The sequence below is a fragment of the Mesocricetus auratus genome, unplaced genomic scaffold, assembly GCF_017639785.1.
Source record: "Mesocricetus auratus isolate SY011 unplaced genomic scaffold, BCM_Maur_2.0 Super-Scaffold_100008, whole genome shotgun sequence".
In the NCBI taxonomy this organism is placed as follows: Eukaryota; Metazoa; Chordata; class Mammalia; order Rodentia; family Cricetidae; genus Mesocricetus; species Mesocricetus auratus.
The window spans coordinates 12,054,907-12,076,435 of NW_024429192.1; the positions used below are offsets into that span (position 1 = coordinate 12,054,907).

At 43.3% G+C, this 21,529-nt stretch overlaps 1 protein-coding gene across 1 annotated transcript; it reads left to right on the forward strand.

The window, feature by feature from the left end:
• Positions 1 to 867: 867 nt before the first annotated feature.
• Mrpl39 (mitochondrial ribosomal protein L39) lies at positions 868 to 21,294 on the forward strand. The gene is made up of 10 exons (XM_005073865.4): positions 868 to 1,002; positions 1,505 to 1,711; positions 3,197 to 3,336; positions 4,740 to 4,839; positions 5,732 to 5,799; positions 8,557 to 8,669; positions 11,457 to 11,522; positions 12,760 to 12,913; positions 19,957 to 20,004; positions 21,191 to 21,294. Exons 1-10 carry the CDS (start codon positions 939 to 941, stop codon positions 21,254 to 21,256), a joined length of 1,026 nt encoding a protein of 341 aa, XP_005073922.1. The 5' UTR covers positions 868 to 938; the 3' UTR covers positions 21,257 to 21,294.
• Positions 21,295 to 21,529: the final 235 nt, after the last annotated feature.

The window sequence follows — 21,529 nt, forward strand, 5'->3', positions numbered from 1 at the left end:
GGTCTTAACACTTGCCCTATGTAGTTGTAAATATGTATTATTTGGTCCAAGGAGACAACACATTTATTGTGGCATAAGGCATAGTATTTGTGTCCCAGTAGACACTTCCACCCGGTGGCGGTGTACTTAAAAGAAGAGGTCGTGCGGATATCCCAGGCTAAATTTACAAAACTATATTGGTTGAGCTTTGCACGAGTCTAGAATGCTGCTTCAGCAGTGACATCCTGCTCCACAAGGGCGTTAGATGCAGCAGTATTTTTGTGCGAACAGTCACAACAAATATTTGCTGAGCGCTGTGCAGTACAGTTTGCACTTTCGGGATCCATCCATCGACGAGACTCAAATCCGGTTTGCTTTGCTCTGGTTAAAGACTCCAGGCAAATGAGCCTAGATCATTAGCAAAGAGTTCTAGGACGTTCTCTCCAAAGTCAACGGGATGTGTTCCCAAGACCACAGAGATGTGTTCCCAAGACCACAGAGATGTGGTCGATTAAAATGGCGAGCCAGGCGGAGACCCACTGCAGCCGACCTAAATAAAAACTCACCCTTGCAAAACTCTTTATTCCACCATCTAGAGACTGTCGAAAGAGCAAAAGCAGAAAGACCTCCCCTAACTTTTCTGCCCGGAAACTGGAACCTTTGGAAGACAAAGGCTCGTGTGTGACTGCCCTGCACAGGAGGCACCTCTGCTACTCTGCAAGGCAGCCTAACAGCGGGTCGCCCCTGCACCTTGGAGAACATTCCCGGTTCTTCTACCGAGGGTTGACCTCTCCTCCGAGAAGCCCGAGCTCGCCCCCGCGTGGCGCCGCGAGGCCCCAGCGCCCGGTGCGGAACCGATCGGTCCTACGGAACCATGGCTGTGCGTTCCTGGTTTCCGGCGGGGAAGAGGGAAGGCAAGGACCCGGGCACAGAGGCTTCCCTTGGCTTCCTTGGAGACGATGGCTACCGCCGTGGGAAGGCTGCTGCTTGGGCGGCCCAGGCCGGGCGGCGGGGCCCGCTGGAGTGAGTCCTTTTGCTTTCCCAGCCTGGGAAGACACAATCTGGGGTGCAGGAATCGGGGAAAGAGAAGGGGACGCGGGCACGGGGAGGCGCTTGCCGGGCTTTTAGGAGAGACTCCCAGGCTCCTGCAGACATGTCCCTGTCTCCTCTAGGGAGTGAGTACCCGTGCTTGCCTGGCCAGGTCCCTTGCTTTGGAGCTTGGAAGGAAAGTTCAGCATTCCTCTTGCCAGATACTGATAGTTTGGGCATGGACTTTCCGCTTTCCTGCCCCCTCCCAGACCCTTCCCAACCACAACATTGCTTCCTGCTCCCCCACCGAGCCTGGTCTCCTCCGCCTGGTTTTGGGATGCCACCGAGGAGGTCGGTGGTCACGAGAGAGAAAACCAGACGTGCGGGGCCCGTGCAGGCTAACTTATTAATGCTATGGCCCAAGTCCTGCAACATTCTCTTTGTTTACTTGCCCACAGCAAGCTGTTCATTCATCCAGCCTTTCATTTCTTCCTAGGGTTTATAGCGACATCGCCAGCCGCTCAGCTGTCACCCGCCGAACTGACAGAAATGCGGAATGATCTTTTTAATAAAGAGAAAAGTAGGCAGTTATCGCTAACCCCCCGGACAGAAAAGATCGAAGTTAAGCACGTTGGGAAAACTGACCCTGGCACCGTCTTCGTGATGAATAAAAACATTTCAACCCCCTACAGTTGTGCCATGCGTAAGTAGCAGAGTCAGTGTACGGTTCTGACCATTTTACGCGGGAACACTGCAGAGGGGAGCGTGCTGTAATAGCTTTGCGAAGCTACAGAATTTGTTTGGTGTTTTATTGCCGTTCACGGTTCCCTGTGCTTTTGTGGGCACTGAGGATACTGTAGCGTTTCTGTGGCGTACAGGGTGTCCCCAACTTTACCTTAATGTGGCTAAGATTAGAGTGCTTGGTGCCGGTGAGACTCTTTCCATGTACTGGGAGTATTTATCCTGCTGGTCTCATTATAGTATATTGACTTTTTGCTTTTTCCTATTTAGCTTTTTTTTTTTCTAACCGAATGAAAGTCTCATCTGCTTGCTACCTACCTGTCCCTGGTGCTGTGGTTCTGTTTAGTATGGGTGCTAAATGTGTGAATGGAAATGTTACGTTTAGTGAATGTGAAAACTATTTGTTTTGTTTATATTGTTAGAGAGATTCTTGGGCTTATATATGATTTGGTGTGGGAATGAAGGGGCTAAGGACATTTGGATAGAGCTTTGATAGATATATCTGATATTTAAATTTAGATATCTCCCAAATAGTAGCTAGGAATGGTTGGCTGTGTTGTTTAAACTTTTAAAAGACTCAGTAATGATACCATTTAAGTGGCTGGCAGGGTTAGTTACCAGCTGAAACTAGCCTAAGGAATGTGTACTTAGTCTTACTCTACTTTTGACACTTAAAAAGCATTGATGATGATTACTCATTAGATTTTCATGTATTTCTTAGCCTGGGCTGTGTGGTAGGCAATAGGAGATTTCAGAGGTGAGTAAGACAAACCTAAGGCCGCAATGGAACTCCATGCATACCATGTGCAGAGATGAAGTTTCTGAGCCATCCTCATCTTGACCTCCAAGGCCTTTGTGATGGAACTTATGTGCTAGTTTATATGTCAGACTCTGTAGTTTGATCATTTTTGTGAGTATGTGTGAAATGTTTAATCAGGGTTAGAGTTTCTTAGGGCAGGGTAATGGAACAGATTAGAGGTGATTGGTTTACATGTGAATTCTCCTTTATAATTTTACAATAGTAGCTACATTATTTAACTTGAAATGTCTGTGTAATGCAATAATGGAAGAAAGAGTTGGTTTGGGAGCAAGACTCAAGGATAATTTCTTTTCTTTTGATAGTGTATGAATCAATCCATGTTGTTTCTCTTTGAATATTTAATAATAGCTCTTTGAAAATTATTTTATTAATTGGCAAATTAACTTAAGACTACACTTAGGTTTAATAAACTTTGTTAAAGGTTTGGGTAATTTGTTAATACATTTGTGTGTTGATGTTGATGTATTTTTTTAAATTCATCATGTGTATAATATATAATATTTCTGTAAAAATAATTGGCAGAATTTTGCTTTCCATTATTTTGTTCCAGAACATAGCACTTAAACATGTAACTTTTCAGTTTGGATTTTGTTAGATTTAGATTATCAATCAATTTTTCATTCCTAGATTTGAGTGAGTGGTACTGCAGGAAATCCATTCTGGCTCTGGTGGACGGACAGCCATGGGACATGTATAAGCCTTTGACCAAGTCCTGCGAGATTAAATTTCTTACTTTCAAAGACCCTGACCCAAGAGAAGTGAATAAGGTATTTTCCTTCCTCCTCCAGTTTTTTCCTTCCTTTAAATCAAACCTATGTTCTGTGAAGTATAATATCTAAAAATATGGCCAAACTCATATGTGGTATTCTACTAGATAGTGTTTTACTGGTCAGCGTAGGTATTTTTGTAGCTCAAAATACTAGTGGTATCAACTTGTCTGTATTTGGGATTGAGAAAATTAAAGGGCATGTCATTATGTTCATAACCTTTGTAATATTTGATACAATTGAGAGTTCCGTTCCTACTGATAGAACTTGAGTTTAGTCTGAAATCAGACCATCTTCTGCGGATTATTTTAGTAAGTTTTTCATTCCATTCCACCGACAACCCCATTATTATTATTATTATTATTATTATTATTGTTATCATTGTTATTTAAACATTACCCTTTACGGGGTCATGTCATTTATCCCCCAAGAACTTGCCTGCATGGTAGAGTTAGCATAGCTTTCCGGGGCATGCATGATGGGCCTCCAGCCTGCATGGTAGAGTTAGCATAGCTTTCCGGGGCTTGCATGATGGGCCTCCAGCCTGCATGGTAGAGTTAGCATAGCTTTCCGGGGCTTGCATGATGGGCCTCCAGCCTGCATGGTAGAGTTAGCATAGCTTTCCGGGGCTTGCATGATGGGCCTCCAGCCTGCTGCTTCAGTCTTAACTGCTGCTGGGTCTTTGCCTCTCTTCCTTGCTTTGGCCACATGTGAGTACTTGGTGGCTGCTGACTGACGCTTTATTCTCCTCCTTGCTCGTGCTGGTGTTCCTCCTTCCACGCAGATCACTTTCCTTCCCCTTAAGTCTCTGTTGTCTTATGGGTCAGCTAAAACGCCCTCTGCTCTGAGGAACCTGCTAGGTTTCTGCTTGTCAGCACTCTTGAGGATCTAGCTACACTTGGCTAGTATCTCTAGTACAGTATTTTCATCTTATTACAGGATACAGTAGATTCCTGCTTCTGTTAATACAGAGATAGTTCCCTCTTTGGGTCTAGTCCTTCACTTCAGGAAACGGTCAGTGAACATCTGTTGAAATAGTATGCTTCAAAAAGAAGATGATGGAGGCTTTAGTAGTTGTAACACTGTTTAAGTAATTTACAGGTGTCCATCTGAGCTCATAAACTCTAGACTGTAGGTGCTTTTCTTCGCATTTTCCATGAAGAAATGATAAAGAGAGCATCCACACATTGACTAAGGTTACTAGTGGTAAGCCTGGATGTGAACCTAGGTATTCTGGCAAAAGCGCAATTGATTTTGATTGTATTAATAGCATAATTGCTCTGGATCAATGAGCAATTATTGGAAACATAGGTGCTAAGCCACGAGTTGATTCAAGTTTTAATACTGTAGAAACTTTAGTGGATCCTAGTGTGCTATGTTTATGTGTATGTTTCTTTCTTTAGGCTTACTGGCGCTCTTGTGCCATGATGATGGGCTGTGTAGTCGAAAGGGCATTCAAAGATGACTACGTGGTCACCTTGGTCAGAGCACCTCAAGTTCCTGGTAAAGCACACATCAGTATTGCTGCTCTTAAGATCTGTGGATATTTTGGCATTTATTTTGATTATGTACAGAGTTAATTTCTGAGTTTATGTAGACTAAGACTGCATGTGCTTCATGTGTTGTAGGTCATAAAACTGCTCTTAAGTAATCTGATGTCAGTAACTGACACAGTAAAACTGGTTACTCTTGAATACAAATGTCATGGGATTTGCACTGTCATCGTGTTCCTTTTTTCTTGTTTCCATTTTAAGAATATTTCTACATTGAATTTGTGGGAGAGTGAGGAATTGACAGGTGGGTAGGCTGCGGTACTTAAGGGCGGTTCCCTTCTTCAGAGACATGACTGGAGGGGGAGGGGCCACCGCATTGACGAGGTCCAAGTCTATAACCTTGTTAACACCAGGATTTCTCATCCTTATGTATAGCAGCAATGTATGAAATTAATATATATATATGTGTGTATATATGTACACACACATGCACGCCAAAATATGTGAAAGAATCTCAGATAATGATTCTAAGAACAAAACATACAAAAATGAAGATATTGTGTTTAGTCATTCATACACTTGTCTTGTCCATGGGTAGTTTTTGTATCTAGCATTCATTTGAGAACGCTATAGTGATAATATTGCTGAAAAAGTGTGAATGTTTAGGAAAAACTCATGCTTTTTGGATTGACAAAAGATGAATTGTTTTTGATAGGGGAAATTTTATGATGCCCTAGCAAGCAGCTGGGGTAGTGAAAATAGTTTTATAATTTGTAGAGTTAGGAGTGCTTGCCAACTTTCATTCTATAATTTAACTAATCAGTTGCTGCAGATTAGGAAGTTCAGTTCTTACCTAACAGATTTGCCTTGCTTTTTCTTTTTTCTTGTTGTTGGATTTACAGTAATTGCTGGGGCCTTCTGCTATGATGTAGTTTTGGATAAGAGACTGGATGAATGGATGCCCACGAAAGTAAGTATAGTCTCTGAAGCATTATTTTTTGAGTGTGGGCTATACTCTGATAAAGTGGTTCTGTTATTACTGCTGAATGGTACTGCACATCTCCCAGTAGGTTCACATGTACCACCCACTACAGACACAGACACATAGGTGAGCACACACTTAATACATGTACATTACACACACACACACACACACACACACACACACACGCACGCACGCACGCACGCATGCACGTTATACACGTCTGTAGTATGAGCTTAACTTGTTCCTTAATGCTGTGTTAGGGAACCTGGAGCCATACTTGGATTTCCAGAGCAGAATCTGAAAACGACTGCCTTAAACTATTTTAGTATTTTGCGTACAGTGAGAGTCCTGTATATGCAGGAGTGGTATCAAGAGGGAGATGAGACTTGAAAGATGACTTGGCAGTGAAAAGAGCTTGCTGTCTTACTGAGGACCTGGGTTCTGTTCCTAGCACCTACATCAGGCAGTGCCAGTAGATCTGATGCCCTCTTCTGGCTTCTGTGGGCACTGTACACACAGACATAAAAAAACAACAAACAAACAAAAAAAAACCTTTTTTTTTATTTAAAGGAGGGAGTTTAACTACAGAGTCAGACATGAAAAACTGATCCAAAATAACAATGACATACATAACAAAAACCTCAACTAATCGTGTATTTTCTACCCCATAAGTAATGGTGGTCCTGATTGTCTGGGATATGTCAATACTACTACATGACCAGTGTAACTGAGGGATGAAAACAATGACATTTTTCTCATGTATGTTTGAACATAGTTTTAGTCATGTGTACACATATACTCTTTTTTTAGTGTATTTCTATTTTATTGACAAGAATTAAAATATGGATATTAACAGATAGTAACACTAAACCTAAAACTTTACCTTGGCTTCTGGATACAGAAGAAAGACTATTACTTTTTGGTTATTTGAACCATGATGAGTTAAGTAAGGAATCACAAACTCAGAAGAGGGAGGCCCTGTCCCGACATGAAGTGGCTGATAGACAGTGAATATAGTATTGAAGAAACAGTAAAAAGTGCTTGAGTCTACGGTGAACAAAGTACATGTCTGCCCAAGTCACTGTTTCTCAGTTGTCATTGTTGAGAATTTATTTCCATTATTGCTAAATTTTCCCATTTTCAAGAAGCTGCAAATCCAGATTCTTTTGTATGTTGTTTTGGATTAAAAATGTTTGCAAACAATGAAAAGAAAACACTTCAAAAATTAAAGTGTGTTAGTTCTATTTTTAATTTTTTGAGGAATTTCCAATGAGATTTCCACAATAGCTGTATTAATTTGCACCCCCACCAACAGTGAATAAAGATTCCTCTTCACATTCTTTCTAACACTTGTTATCAGATTCCTGAGGATCACCATTCTAACAAGTATGAGGTAGTATCTCAATACAGTTTTAGTTTTTACTTCTCTGCACGTACGTTCTTTTATGTCTCAATGCGTATTAATATTTCCACTTGTGTTCTAAATTTTTTTTTTCCAGACAGGGTTTCTCTGTATTGTTTTGGAGGCTGTCCTGCAACTTGCTCTGTAGACCAGGCTGACCTTGAACTCACAGAGATCCGCCTGCCTCTGCCTCTCAAGTGCTGGGATTAAAGGCGTGTGCCACTAACACCCGGCCTTGTGTTCTAAATTTTGTAAACACTTGTATATTTTGGGTGAAATATTAAAAGTTTCTCTGCAGAGTTGTAACAGTTTTTACTAACTAGTATAATATCTTACAAGTTTTTGAGTTTGTAAAATTGAAAGAAAGTGTGTAGTCTACATATTCAAATACTGTGAATGAAAGATGTTTTTTTTTTTATTTTAATTTTAAATAGCTTGTTTTACATGTCAATCCCAGTTCCCTCTCCCTCCCCTCCTCCTGCACTCCCCACCCCCTCCAGCCTCCCACCCTATTGCCAATTCCTTCCACATAGGGGATATCTAGAGTCTGTCATTTCACTCAGGGTAGGGTCCAGGCACTTTCCTAAGAGTCCAGGCTGAGAGAGCATCCCTCTTTGTGCTATAGGCACACGATGACTGTTTGTATATCAGGGATAGACACTGATCCACTGCTCAGGGCCCCATAGGTTGCCCTGACACTCACATTTTGGGATTCCAGATCAGTCCCATGCTGACCTCCCCGCTGAATAGGGGGAAGAGGGAATCATAGGGTAGAAGACAGATCAGGTACCAGAGTGACCTCTAGTGATCTAAAGGGATGACACCAATTGGCAAGCTAAGCAATAGTGGAGAGATCGCCTCGAATGCCCATTCCTGATAATGAACTTGATGTCTATAACCATCCGGGAGCCTTCATCCTGTGACTGATGGAAGCAGAGGCAAACAGTTAAACACTCAACTGAAACCAAGGAACCCAGTGACAGAGAGAGAGGAGTGATGAGCAAATTGGCAAAGAATGGGCTGGCAAAACCAGCAGAGACAGCTGATCTGAACAGGGGAGAGCTCTTGGACCCCTGGTTCCTCTTATTGAAGAATGATGTGAGATACCAGTATGTGGGTTCTAGGCATGATTATTTCTACTGGGGTATTATTTCTCTTAAGTTCTCCCAGGGACAAAGGAAGTGTGTGTGTGTGTGTGCACATGAAGAGAAAGATGTTTTAATAAGATGGTTTTTCCTTCTTTTAAACTTAGATCTGCAGCACTGAATGCTTGTCTTTCTCCCTTATGGAGAAACGCTATGGAGACTGGCTACTAATGGTTAGTCCTGTCTGTTTTTCAGGAGAACCTTCGTTCTTTCACAAAAGATGCCCGTGCTTTAGTGTACAGGGACCTTCCCTTTGAGACTCTGGAACTTGATGCAAAAGTGGCATTAGAAATGTTTCAACATAACAAGTAAGCGTGGGTTCCATTCTCCTAAGAATAGCATATAATGACGAAAACTCAACTTTTAAGTAATTTTGTCATTTTATCTTACTTATATATTTTTTCCTGATACTATTGGTTGAACCTTGGGCCTTGTGCATGCTAGGCAAGTAGTTTGCCATTGAGCTATATTTCCAGCCCTCCTTTTACTTTTAATTGTGAGACATGGTCTTACTAAGTTATGCAGGCAGACTTTGAGGTTCTCATTTTCCTGTCTTAGTGTTTGGAATACCCGGGGTCTCAGGCCTCTTAGACTTCCATGCTCAGAAGAAGTTTTTAATCTTTGGTTTACATGGCATCATTTTAGTTTTTTGCCCTAAGATTTCTTTTCCTTCCTTCCCTCCTTCCTTCCCTCCTTCCTTCCTTCCTTCCTTCCTTCCTTCCTTCCTTCCTTCCTTCCTTCCTGTCTTTTTTTTTTTTTTTTTACATTTCTCTTTCTGTGTTGCCTTTGTTCACCCCATTGGTGACTCCCTGAGGGAAGTGGTTTCTATCCCCTCAGTAATTTTCCCACTGTGTCTTAGTTTCCATTGTTAGGCCAGCCCTTCTTTTTGTCAAGTGGTGTGTTTGCGTGTCCCTCCACTCGGAAGTGATGCCCTGTGTTGCACAACTGTGCTATTTGGTGCACGTGTCAGCCTTTCCCTCTTGTTTCTCTACGGGAAAGGCTAAGACTGGAAACACGAGCAGTCTCGACCCTCTTTCTGCATTTAGGTTGTACTTCTCTTTCTGTGAAATACCCAGCTGATGGATTTGCCAGCATTTCAATTCCTGCGGGCTTCTCAAGACTTTCTTCCCCTTAAAATTTGTAGTTTCCCTTCTCCTTGTATTTTTAAGAGCAAACTGAACTTGAGTGTTCATGCACTAGAAGGTGACTGGAAAGGGGTATCTGTGTTGACAACACAAAGCATTGTAGCCTAAAGCCACAGTGTATACTTGGCATTCACAAAGGGCATGGGTTAGAGTTTCCTGAGGTGTGTAGCAATGGACTCACAGAGTCTTACAGGAATATTTTGTTGTAACTGTATTAAGAGGTTCCTCAGCTTATTCTCTAGCTTGGCATCTTGCAAAGCAGTGAACCTCAGAGTGTCTGCCAGAGACATTAATCAATGCTGAAGTGAAAAATCCACAGTTAGCCCAGTTGCAAAACAAGACCTCCCAAAGGGGAGAAGACAGTGTTTTCCAAGGGACTGGCTGTGAAACCCTTTCCTGTGGAGTGTTCCCTGCACTTTGCACTAATGTATTGTTGAACTGAACTTGAGTATAGCTAGTACCATAGGTCAAACCATCCTGTAGCATTGATGCTGTAAGACAATTCCTGGGTTATCAGAGTTTATCAATTTCCTTTCTGACAAAAGTCAAGGCATACGGCTTCTAACAGAAATATGATTAAGCCATTTATTTAATTTTATTAAATTTTCCTGTGGCTACATAAAAAAGTTATAAGAAAATCTGTGATACTAAAATGTTAATTTAACATATGACCAGTAGAAAAGCTGCTAAATATTTTATATTCTTTCCAATCCCAAATGCTCAGAGTCCAGTGTGTATTTACATTTAGGACATATTTCTCTGTCACTTCCTGCATCTTAAGTGCTCCCTAGCTGTGTTACTCACAGCTTCCATCCTGTGTTTGGTGGAATTTTCCTTTTTTCTGCTTGGTTGTCAGAGTCTGTAGGGGCTTCTGGGACATTGGTATCTTATCTTTGTGCGATGGGAGGAAGAGTCTAGAAGTTTAGGAGGGTAAGAATGGTGGACTATAGAAGGTCATTTAGTGACTGGGCCTTTCTGCTGCTGAGAGAAATGAAGGAGCTGTCTTTGGCTTTGCCTCACAGACACAAGAACATCCCATAACGCAGGGTTAGGACAGCCACATAGTAAGGGAGTCGGCCCCTCCGTCTGCATTGGGTGTCTGGTGGAAGGAAGATGACGGGTGTAAATCAGTGTCCCCACTGCCCGCACAGCTCATGACCTCATGCTCGTGCCCACTTGATATCTGCTTGGCAAGGGTTTACCTGGGCTTTGAGTTCTGTGTGTGTATTAATTAGTTACACTGACAGAGCTGGGTAAACTCAGACTTCAGGAAGAACTAGAACTGTAGGACTTGGTGTTCTGGTGGATACAGGGCGTGGTGTTAGAAGAATCAAGGAAATCTCTTGGTTTTTCACCATATTACCATATTAAGATAGGAAATTCATGAAAAACAGTTAATTTTTAAATTAGAAAAGGAGACTTTCTGTGGTCCCGTTTGGTGACTGGTGGTTTAAGGTGTTTGCGGCATATCCTGGTGAATTCAGGAAGTTTTGGATCTCCAGCGCTGAGGAGGGATGTGGACTGGGGGCAGGGGCAGGGGAATCTAACTGCGTCAGCGGAAGCTAACTCTCGAAGTCAAGAAGCTGCTTCAAGGCAGATGCTCAAGTGAAGATGGGGGTGAAGACGGACAGACGGAAGGAAGTGGAGGGTGGCTAGCCAGCCAGGTTAGCAGGCGGCTGGCCTGTCACCGAGGCCCGGGAGAGATTGCTGCGGCAAGTGGAGATGAGGAAAGTGGTGGGTCACAGGTGTCCACTTAGTGATCGGGGCTGTGAGCTGAGTGCGAGGCGTTTGTGCGCCGTGGCATGGAGGCCCGAGAGGAGGGAAGCGAGGAGGCCGCAGCTGCACAGCCGCCGGAGCGGGAGTGGAAACGGGCATCCGGTGTGTTTGCACTCAGAGTCTGAGTTTGCTCTTTGCTCTTTTGTTTTGTTTGTTTTTGGTGTTGCTTTTCAGGTATAAAGTGGACTTCATAGAAGAGAAGGCATCTCAGAATCCCGAGAGAATAGTCAAGCTGCACAGGTAAGAGTCTACAATTGGGTAGCTCTGCTACAGTAAGCCTGGCTGTGTTCCCCTAGTGGAGGGTGTAAAGTAGATGCTGTGTTCTGTAGAGTGTTGTCATTACCTTACTCTCTTGCTTTGTTAGTGTTGATGGTGGCAGCTGGGGCTTTCACATGATCTCTAAGGACAGTTGTGGTTTTATTTTTCATTTTGTGCATTTTCTACCTTTCTGTGTTCACGTGAGACAGGGTCTCTTGTAAAACATGTGATGCTCCTGCTTAAGCCTCCTGAATGCTGGGATTATAGGCGTATGCTACCACATGTGATTTTATGAAGATTTTAGAATCTCAAAAATGTAATTTTTGAGAGTTGATTTTGAAATCATTCAAAACATTCAGATAGAAATTGGACCCTAGTTTTATGTATAGAACCACAAATGCTAATTTGTTATTTATGATTCATGTAAATTCAATTGGAATGTACTCTCTGGTGCAAAGATGGAGAAAATCCACTGCTTATGTTGATGATTGGAGAGCAAGGTCCAGGAGTGGTCCATGGGGCAGGGGTGGGGGGGTTGGGGGGCGGGGGCTGGGGGTCCGGAAGCAGAAGGGAAGGAGCACGAGCAGGAGGGCACGGGTGCACACTCTTTCAGAGGTTGCTCCCTGCCTTATCCCTTCAGAAGAGGCTCTAACTGAGTAGCAAGCTTGAGGCTTCAGCTACACTGGCTAGCCAGTGAAGTCCTGGGATTCACCCATCTCTGCCCCTCAGGTAACAAACGGGCTTACAGACATGCGTAGCTCTCTTTGCTTGCCTTTTACTTGGGCGCTGGGCATTGAACTCAGGTTGTTATGCTTGCACATCAAGTCCTCTTATAACCCTGAGCCTTTTTTCCAGCTCCACAGTCCACAGTTTCTTCTGGAACCTGTCCTTTTTTTCTGCATTTTGTCCTGCATACGGAATTGTAGACTTGGCTAGTGTGGGATACTGTAAGGTTGTATGTTGTCATTCTTAGATAATTTGGATGTGCTTGACAGCATGATGTGTTCATGGCTCTTGAAATCCTTTATATGAATCCTAATTAAGAGTTCTCTTACAGTTTCCCATTTATTCTCTTGGCATGGTATGTCAGGGTGGTCACAGATGGACTGGGTGAATTATTTTTGCATTGAGATATAGCAAAAAGGAGAAGTAGATTTTTTTTCAGGCTACTGTGACTTGATATTAATGTTTTCTTTGCTTATTTTTTATATCAAAACAGAATTGGTGACTTCATTGATGTGAGTGAAGGCCCTCTTATCCCAAGAACAAGTATTTGTTTCCAGTACGAGGTGTCAGCGGTCCACAATCTTCACCCCACTCAGCCGAACCTCATGCGAAGATTTCAAGGCCTGTCTTTACCCGTCCACATGAGAGTAAGTAAAGCCGAAGCCCCACACAGCTTCTGTTTGGGGATGGGTTGTCTCTAGACTTGATTTTGTATAAATCAGAAGAACGAGCATTTTCATTTTCCTTGTGCTCAGGAGTAAAGGGTCATTAAAGGAATCAAACTGAGATAGTATTTTTGATTTTCCAAAATATCCTAGGAGAAAAGTGATGATGAATTCAGGGGCATTGGGTGCTATTAGTAAGTGGGGCCTCCGGAAGGCCCTGGCCTTGTGTGCTGCCCTCTTCCCCTACTGGTAGAATCTGCTCGTGAATCAAGGAGACTATTGTTTCCCATGTTGCCTTCACCTTTTGCTAATGCTTTTCCTTTCATTCTTTTTTTAACATTAGATTTTGTGGTAATTGTAGTTGTAAGAAATAGTAGGTGTCACGCTCTGGTTTCTTTAGTGGTAATGTCTTAGAAACCATTACAGTGTCACAGTCAGGGTACAGACACAGCTATAGGAAAGACGGCTGGGCGGGGCTGCTCCTGGGGGTTCAGTTCCATTCCACTGATCGCACACACCCATCTCTCTACCATACCCACAGTGTTCATTACTGTGGCTACAGATAGGGCCCTGCATACCGCAGAATAATCTCTTCATTTTATTGTTCTTTGTCAAGATTGCAGTTTTATTATTTTTTCAGTATGTTTGCTTGGTTGGGGCAGGGTCTCTCTACATACCCCCTGACATTCTAGCACTCACTATGTAGACCAGGTTGGCCTTGATCTCACAGGTTATCCACCCACTTTTGTCTCCAGAGTGCTGGGATTAAAGGCATGTGCCAATATGTTTTTATTACTTAATTGTAGTTTTTGAACATTTCATGTATGCAATGTATTTGGTCATATTTACTCACCCCTCCCCTAACTCCTCTCAGATCCATTATTTTCTGCTCCTTTCCAGCCTTTGTGTCATCCTTTTCTATATTTCCTACTGAGTCCAGTTTGTGCTGCCCATGCACTCGTGGGTCTGAGGCCATCGATTAGCGCGTGCTGGACTTACCATGGGGAGCACTCTCAAAGAGTACTGACTCGTCCTCCCCTTCAGCGGTCAGTCGCTCAGCTAGGAGTGGGGGACGGGGTTCAGAGGGGGAAGAAAGATCTTAAAGGAAGAGGGATTGTAAGCACATAGTAGGAAGGAGACGAGGGAATAATGGGAAGGATGGTTTAAGTGAGAGAGGGATGGGTGGAGGAGGGACAGCTTCCTCTAAGGACATTTGGGAGTGCTACATGGAACTCTGTTTTATAAGCTTCCTGCGTGTGCACGTGTATGTGTGTGTGTGTGTGTGTGTGCGCGCGCGCGTGTGCACCTGTGTGTGTGCATGTGTGTGAGAGAGTGTGTGTGAGTGTGTCTTCGTGTGTACTCGGAGATCTGCTACCCCCTCCCCAAATGCTGGGATCAAAGGGGTGTGCCACCACTGCCTGGCTGTTCCCCCCCTCCAAAAAAATGATTATTTTTATGTGTATGAGTATTTTGTCTGCATGTGTATCTGTGCACTACTTGTCACTGGAGGCCATAAGATAATATCTGATCCGATGGAACTAGAATTACAGCTGGTTATGCGTTAGCATGTAGGTGTTAGGAATTGAACCTGGCTCCTTTAGAACAGCCAGTGCTTCTAACCTCCAAGCCACTGGTTCAGTCCACAATTTATTTCCTTTGTTTTTGGAGACAGGGTCTCCTGTAGTTGAGGCTGAACTTGGAGTCACTGTGTAGATAAAGGTGACCTTGATCTTCTGACCCTCCTGCTGGGATTGCAGGGGTGTGCCATATACAAGTTGTATAATTCTTCATACCCCAACTTTCCAGTGGTGTCCCTCAAGCAAACCCAGCTCTGTCCTGTGGACTAAGCCCCGAGGAGCTCCCTGCTTGCCTTGCTGACCTCACTGCAGGTCCCTGCCTCCTCCATTTGCTCTGTCCCGGCCACACGCCAAGTTCTCTGCATCAGTTGTCCCTTCTGCCTCAGGAGGGTTAAGTTTTCCTCTTTGGCATACCATGCTGTCTATAGCAGGGTTTGCATGTAGATACTTAATAATTTTTCCTTTTATTACAGACTTTCTGAGCTCAGTGTATGTGTGTGCGTGAGTGTGTGTGAGTGTGTGTGTGTGTGTGTGTGTGAAGCAGTCACTGACCACCGCTGTACCTCACTGTCACCATCAGTTACCTTTCTGCCCATTCTTTGGTGATATAATTTTCTGAATCATGGGTCTGCCATTTCTGTGTCACACATTACAGTTGGCTCCTAATGACTTCTCCTGTGATTCCTTGTGGTACGATCTAGAGGATGCCCGCTAGCAGGGTGAAACAGGCTCGTTAGGGAAAGAAGTGTAGTCTTTGGAAAGTAGGGCATGGTTTCATCACTTCTCAGTAGAAAGAACGGCAGATGTGATGGACAGGAGGAGGGGTGGCGTAGCCCCGCCAAGTGAGGGGAGGGCTCTGGGCACTTCCTTCCCCTGCTCATGCTCATCCATTTATCTATTTATTCCCAACGTAACATGTTTATTGATTATTTGGGAATTTCACATAATGTACCCTGATCACACTTACTTCCCAGTCTTCCCAGGTCCACCCCGTAACGTTTAGTCTTCCTGCCCGCCGCCCGGGTCCAGTTGCCGCTTTCAGCCCCCAAATAACACACAAGACACTATATTAATTATGAAGCTGTTGGCTGTTTGCTTGGTTTCTTATTGGCTAGCTCTGACTTGATTATTAACCCATAATTACTAATATATATTTTATAAGGACTTATCTTTTTGAGGACAGACTCCTGAGCTCCCATTGCTCTCGGGAGATCACATGGCGATGGCTCCCTTCACTACATTTCCCAGAATCCTCCTAGACTCCTAGTCCCACCTATCTTGCTTCCCTATTGGCCAACAGTGCTTTATTGACATATACACAGAATGACTTCCCCATTACACCCCCTACCTTGTGACCTCCCTTCCAAAATAAAAAGAGAAGAAAAAAAAAAGGAAGAAAGAAAGAAAAAAAAGTTCAATTTGTATTACCCATCTACTCACTGGCGCATGATCAAACTCCCAGTAGCTAGCCAGCTCCGTAAAGAAAACTGAGTCCTTCCCCAACTGCACCCCACCAGAATCCACCAGTTGTGAGAGCTACACTTTAACATCCTTGTCACAAATTTTTTTTTATTCTTCTCTCATTTATTACATCTGACCACAGTTTCCTCTCCCTCCTCTTCTCCCAGCCTGCCCCCAATGGGGAAGTCCTGTGTATATGTCAATAAAGCACTGTTGGCCAATAGAAAAGCAAGATAGGTGAGACTAGGAGTTGAGGAGGATTCTGGGAAAGAGACACACAGGCAGTCATCATGTAGCCACCATAGAAGTAAGAGGTCTGGACCCTTTCTCTGGTAGGAGAATACTTAGATTAACAATTGTGGAGTAAATACTTAAGTCAAAGATAGCCTATAAGAAACCAAGCAAACGGCCAACAGCTTTATAATTAATATAGCCTTCTGTATGTTATTTGGGGTCTACAACTGTGGCAGAGCCCAAGTGGCTGGCGGGGAAAAACCAAAGTGGCCGGTGCAGGAAAACTACATGTTATATAATGGTGTCAGAAGTTGGATTGAATTTCCACGTAGAATGACAAAAGCTTTAAAGGGATTTTTAGAAACAAAGAACAGAAAGAAGCACGGCTTTTTGATAGCAGCATTTTTCTCAGGTTAGCTCTGTTTTGCTAGAGACAAGCAGAGACTCACATGGCTCACTTAAGGGAGTCTTCCTGACTCAGCATAAGCAAAAAAAAGAAAAAAAAAAAAGGAAAAACCAACAAGGTTCTTTTAAGAGGTTCTGCTAACAATTGAAAGGTGTGTACGCACAGCTGGAAGTGGCAGTGACCATATCTCCAAGCCGGCAGCTTTTGCTGGATATCAGCATAGACTGAGGTGGTAAGCTGGAGTCAAGCTTATGCCCGCCATCTTGGAAAAACTGCAGTTTAAACAGCCGCAATTTTAACAGATAAGACACGTGGCCAGAAAAACATGAGGATTTACAGTAAAGTAAGACTTGGATGAAGAAAAACCTCTAAAGGTTTACAGTGTGTTTAAAATATATGTAGGATTGAGAGAGAAAAAGAAACGACATAGTAGTAAATAAATAGAGAAGCCGGCTGTGGTGGTGCACAATGGTAGGATTTGCTCCAGAGGCAGAGGCAGGCAGATTTCCAGAGAAACCCTGCCTCAGAGAAATAAATAAATAAAAGTAAAAAAAAAATAGGGTAATAATAATAGATAAATAAGCCCTGTAAAGATGGAAAATACACAGAGAATCTGGATACTGTATTGCTATTGTGTTTTTCAGTTTTCTAATTGCCAAAGAAGAAAAAAACTGCTAAAGTATACTTGAATATAAATGCTGCTAAATTAATCCAACTTATGTTTCAAAAATACTTTGACTTCTAACTTTAAATATAAGGACCAGTTACTTGGGTAAAGAGTTTTTGTTTATGTTTCCACAGAAAATGGAAGGCTGTGGATTCCCTCCAGGCTTCTTTGGTTTGATAAACCAAGACCCCCAAAAGCAGTGACCCAAGTGATTCAACATCTAAAAAAACTAAGATGATGCAGCCTTACAGACCCCCAAAATAAGAACTTATACAGGTTTCTTTGTTTTGTCATGATCCCTATGGTATGAACAATGCCCCCATCCAACAGAAAGCAGTAATGAATGATAGACTGCCAATACAGATGGACAGTTTAAAATTTCCTACTTTGCTGAGAAGTCTTCCAGATACTCTGTGGCCTATGGGCTAAAGATGGATGCCCTAACATTACAGAGGAACTTCAGGTGACTGTCCAGGCAGCAAGATGTCTCTGTCAATTCTAATGTTTATATATTATCCTTCTGTGGTCTTTGATGGAGTTGAACGCAGATAGTTATCATCATAGTTTTCCTTAGTTATGATAAAAGATAAGCTACATATAAGACTTTATACTCACAAAGATAGGATAGATGATATCTTTAAATCTTACTAAATGTTAATGGGGAAAATATTGTAACTGTTCTTACTTGATAACGGTTCTGTTATATGTAATTTGACTATGTTAAAGTTAAAACCTTTCTTTTTATTTAGACAGAAAAGAGGAGATGATGGGGAAGTCCTGTGTATATGTCAATAAAGCACTGCTGGCCAGTAGAAAAACAAGATAGGTAGGACTAGGAGTTGAGTAGGATTCTGGGAAAGAGAGACACAGAGAGTCATCATGTAGCTGCCATAGAAGTAAGAGGTTCGGACCCTTTCTCCGGTAGGAGAAATACTTATATTAACAATTATGGAGTAAATACTTAAGTCAAAGATAGCCTATAAGAAACCAAGCACATGGCCAACAGCTTCATAATTAATATAGCCTCCTGTATGTTATTTGGGGTCTACAACTGTGGCAGAGCCCAAGTGGCTGGCGGGGAAAAACCAAAGTGGCTGGTAGAGGAAAACTACACGTTACCCCCCCCCCATCCACTGCTCATCTGTTCCTCTTCAGAAAAGGGCAGGCCTCCCAGGGATATCAAGCAAATGTGGATTATCAAGTAGCTATAAGATTAGGCACCTCCCCTCATAGTAAGGCTGGGCACAGCAACCCAGTAAGAGGAAAGGGTCCCAAAAGCAGGCAAACAAGTCAGCAACAGTCCCGTTCCCACTGTTAGGAGTCCCACAAGAGGACAAAGATACACAGCTGTCACCTAGGTCAGCCCCGTGCAGGCTCCCTGGTTGTCGGTTCAGACTCTGGGCTCCTGTGATGCTGCAACGATAAACGGCACACTTACTGAAAGTAAAAATAAGTATTGTAGAAATTACTCACAAGAGACCAAACAAGTAACCCAGATGAGCCGAGTAGTTTTCCACCACCGAACTGGAAGCCGAAAGCCGGAAAGAGAGACTGAGACTTCTGTTGTTCAGTCTTTTATACCCCCCCCCCCCCCCATAACGCCCCCTAGCCATGCCCAAAAGTGGGCCTGGCTAGTGACGTAGTTCGCTGCCTACGTCTGTATAGTCTTTACGTCTGTCTGTATACGTCTTAGTCATGCCTAAAGTGGGTGTGGTTAGTGGTGTGGTAAACCACTCTTTTATTACCTCATCTGCATGCGCCTTTAGTAAGTCACATGGTTAATGGCAGCATTGTTTTCTTCCTACACTCCTGTGAGACCAGGTTAGTTGATTCTGTGGGTTTTCTTATAGTGTCTGTCCTTGACCCCTCTGGTTCCTACAATCATCCCTGTCTCTCTTCTCCTGGATTCCCTGAGCTGTTAATGTTTGGCTGAGGGTTTCTGTGTTTGTTTGCATCAGTTGCTGGTTGAAGCCTTTCTGATGATGGTTATGGTAGGCTCCTGTCATGGAGTGTCGTTAGGAGTCTTTCCATTTTCTTTTTCTTTTTGCTGGTTGCCCTATCACATTTTTAAAGACTTCTTCTCCTTGACAGCTTCCTGTCTAGGATGTTACTCTTTGGTGGGTTGGGAGTGGGTTGTTACAGAAGCCTTCTGTTCACATTTATAATCATATTGTAGTTCTGCATATCTTCTTACATGGTTTAAAAAGCTACGTAAAGGGACTGCAGAGATGACTCAGCAGTTGGTAGTATACACAGCCCTTACAGAGGACCGGAGTTTGTTTCATAGCAGCCGCATAGCGAGGCTCCAGCCACTCGTAACTCCAACTGCACGCGTCTGAGGTTTCCAGCCTCTCAGACACCTTCCACACACAGATGGCTACATACAGATACACACATGGATATGACTTTAAAAAGCTGTGTAAAGATTTGGGCTTTCACAGAACTTTTGGGGGGCTGGAGAGATGGCTCAGTGGTTAAGAGCACTTGTTCTTGCGGAGGACTGGTGTTCAACTCATGATGGCTCACAACAGCCCTTAATTCTCGTTCAGGGATTTGACGGCCCTTCCTGACCTCCACAGGCACCACGCATGGATGTGGTGTGAAACACACACATAAAAATAAGTCTAAAGACTCCAGCATCCTTCTGTATGCCACTCATAGCAAGTTCTTTTCTTTTCAGGCACATTTTACAATATGGGAAAAGCTATTGGAAAGGTCACGGAAAATGGTAAGTTTTCATTGCAGAAGTTTCCTTCTATGGAGAAACCAAACCAAAACACCAAAAAAGCCCCCCCCCCCAAAAAAACCCAACCCCACCTTAAAGGTTTCTGTATTCTGGTATTAAGTCTCTCCACCAATGCAATAAATCAGATCAGACCAAATGAATAGGACCAGGTTTAATCTGAGCAAAACTCCCGAGTGGTAGTGGGGGGGGGCAGACAGACGGATGGACACCTGGCAGGCCTAGGATCTGGGTCTTAAATACCCTGTTTGGTTTTGAGCCTCTGGGGGGAGGGGAAGCTGCCCCTGTGGGGCTTTCTGACGGGCAGGGTTTGGAGAGGGAGAAGGGGAAGCTGAGGCAGAGCTTCAGGGATGGGAGCCTAACAGAAGCAAATCTCACAGAGAGCAGTAACTTGTCTCACCAGTAGAGATTATTCACTAATCAAAGCCCACAGAGAGCAGTAACTTGACTTATCAATAGTGATTATTCACTAATCGTGTTTTGGTAAGAATAAAGCTATAATTTGCTTTTTAAATTTGTTATCATAAAAAATGATAGCATAGGACTGGAAGAGAAGATATGATGGTAATTGTTCTAGGTGGCAGTGTTAGTCCTAATTGAGGCCTTTTAAAAAATTTGTAAGCTTACTGGCCACTTGAAAAACGAAGGATTTGGAGGTGTGAAAGTGTCACATCCCTTGACCTCAGCGCTTCCCTCTGGCACTCACGTCAGAGAACTGCTCTGTGATCATTGCCCCAGCTCTTGGACTCACTCGTCACTCTGGGAGCAATGACGTGAGGCTAGCCCGCAGTCATAATAGGCACGTGACCAGTTTATTCTCAAGTTGCTTATTTCTTCATGACAGTTCTGTCCATGGGATAGGGCCATGGGATGTGCTGGGATCTGTTTATATTAGGTCTGCAACACAATCTGTTCCAAGCAAGAACACCACGTGTTTCACTTCTGGTGGTCGTTCTCATAGAAATGCCTTTGTTCTGTAGACAGACAGGATAAGGTGGGAAACTTGGGAAGCCTCCATATAGCACACCTCTGGCTGAGCCTTGTTTTCTGTTTAGCTTTCTGTAGTAGCCACTGAAGGAAAGGGGCACAGGTTCATAGGCGCGGAGGCGGAGCTGTGGGCGAAGGGAGGACTGGAGGCTGTGAGGAACTAAGACTGTTGGTGTCGTTACAGGTGACTGAGGACGGACTTAGACAGACAGAGGACACGGCATCTACCCAGGAGCCTTCGAAAATTTAAGTATATATAGTAAATTAAAATAAAAGCCTTTAATATAATGTGTGTTTGCTTCTGCTCTGTGAATACGTCAGGGAGGTCCATGCCCTACAACCTCCATTTATAAACATGTGAAAGTACGCTAGATGTGTTGCCAGTTTTTGCTTTTTTAAACAGTGGTGTAGTAAACATCCTTGTCCAAAATAATGCCTTTGTAGATGGACGACGCCGTTAACCGTCTAGTTTCTCTGTGCCAGCGTGCTAAGTCCCCCACAGAGAGCTTTTCTGTTGTGTTTG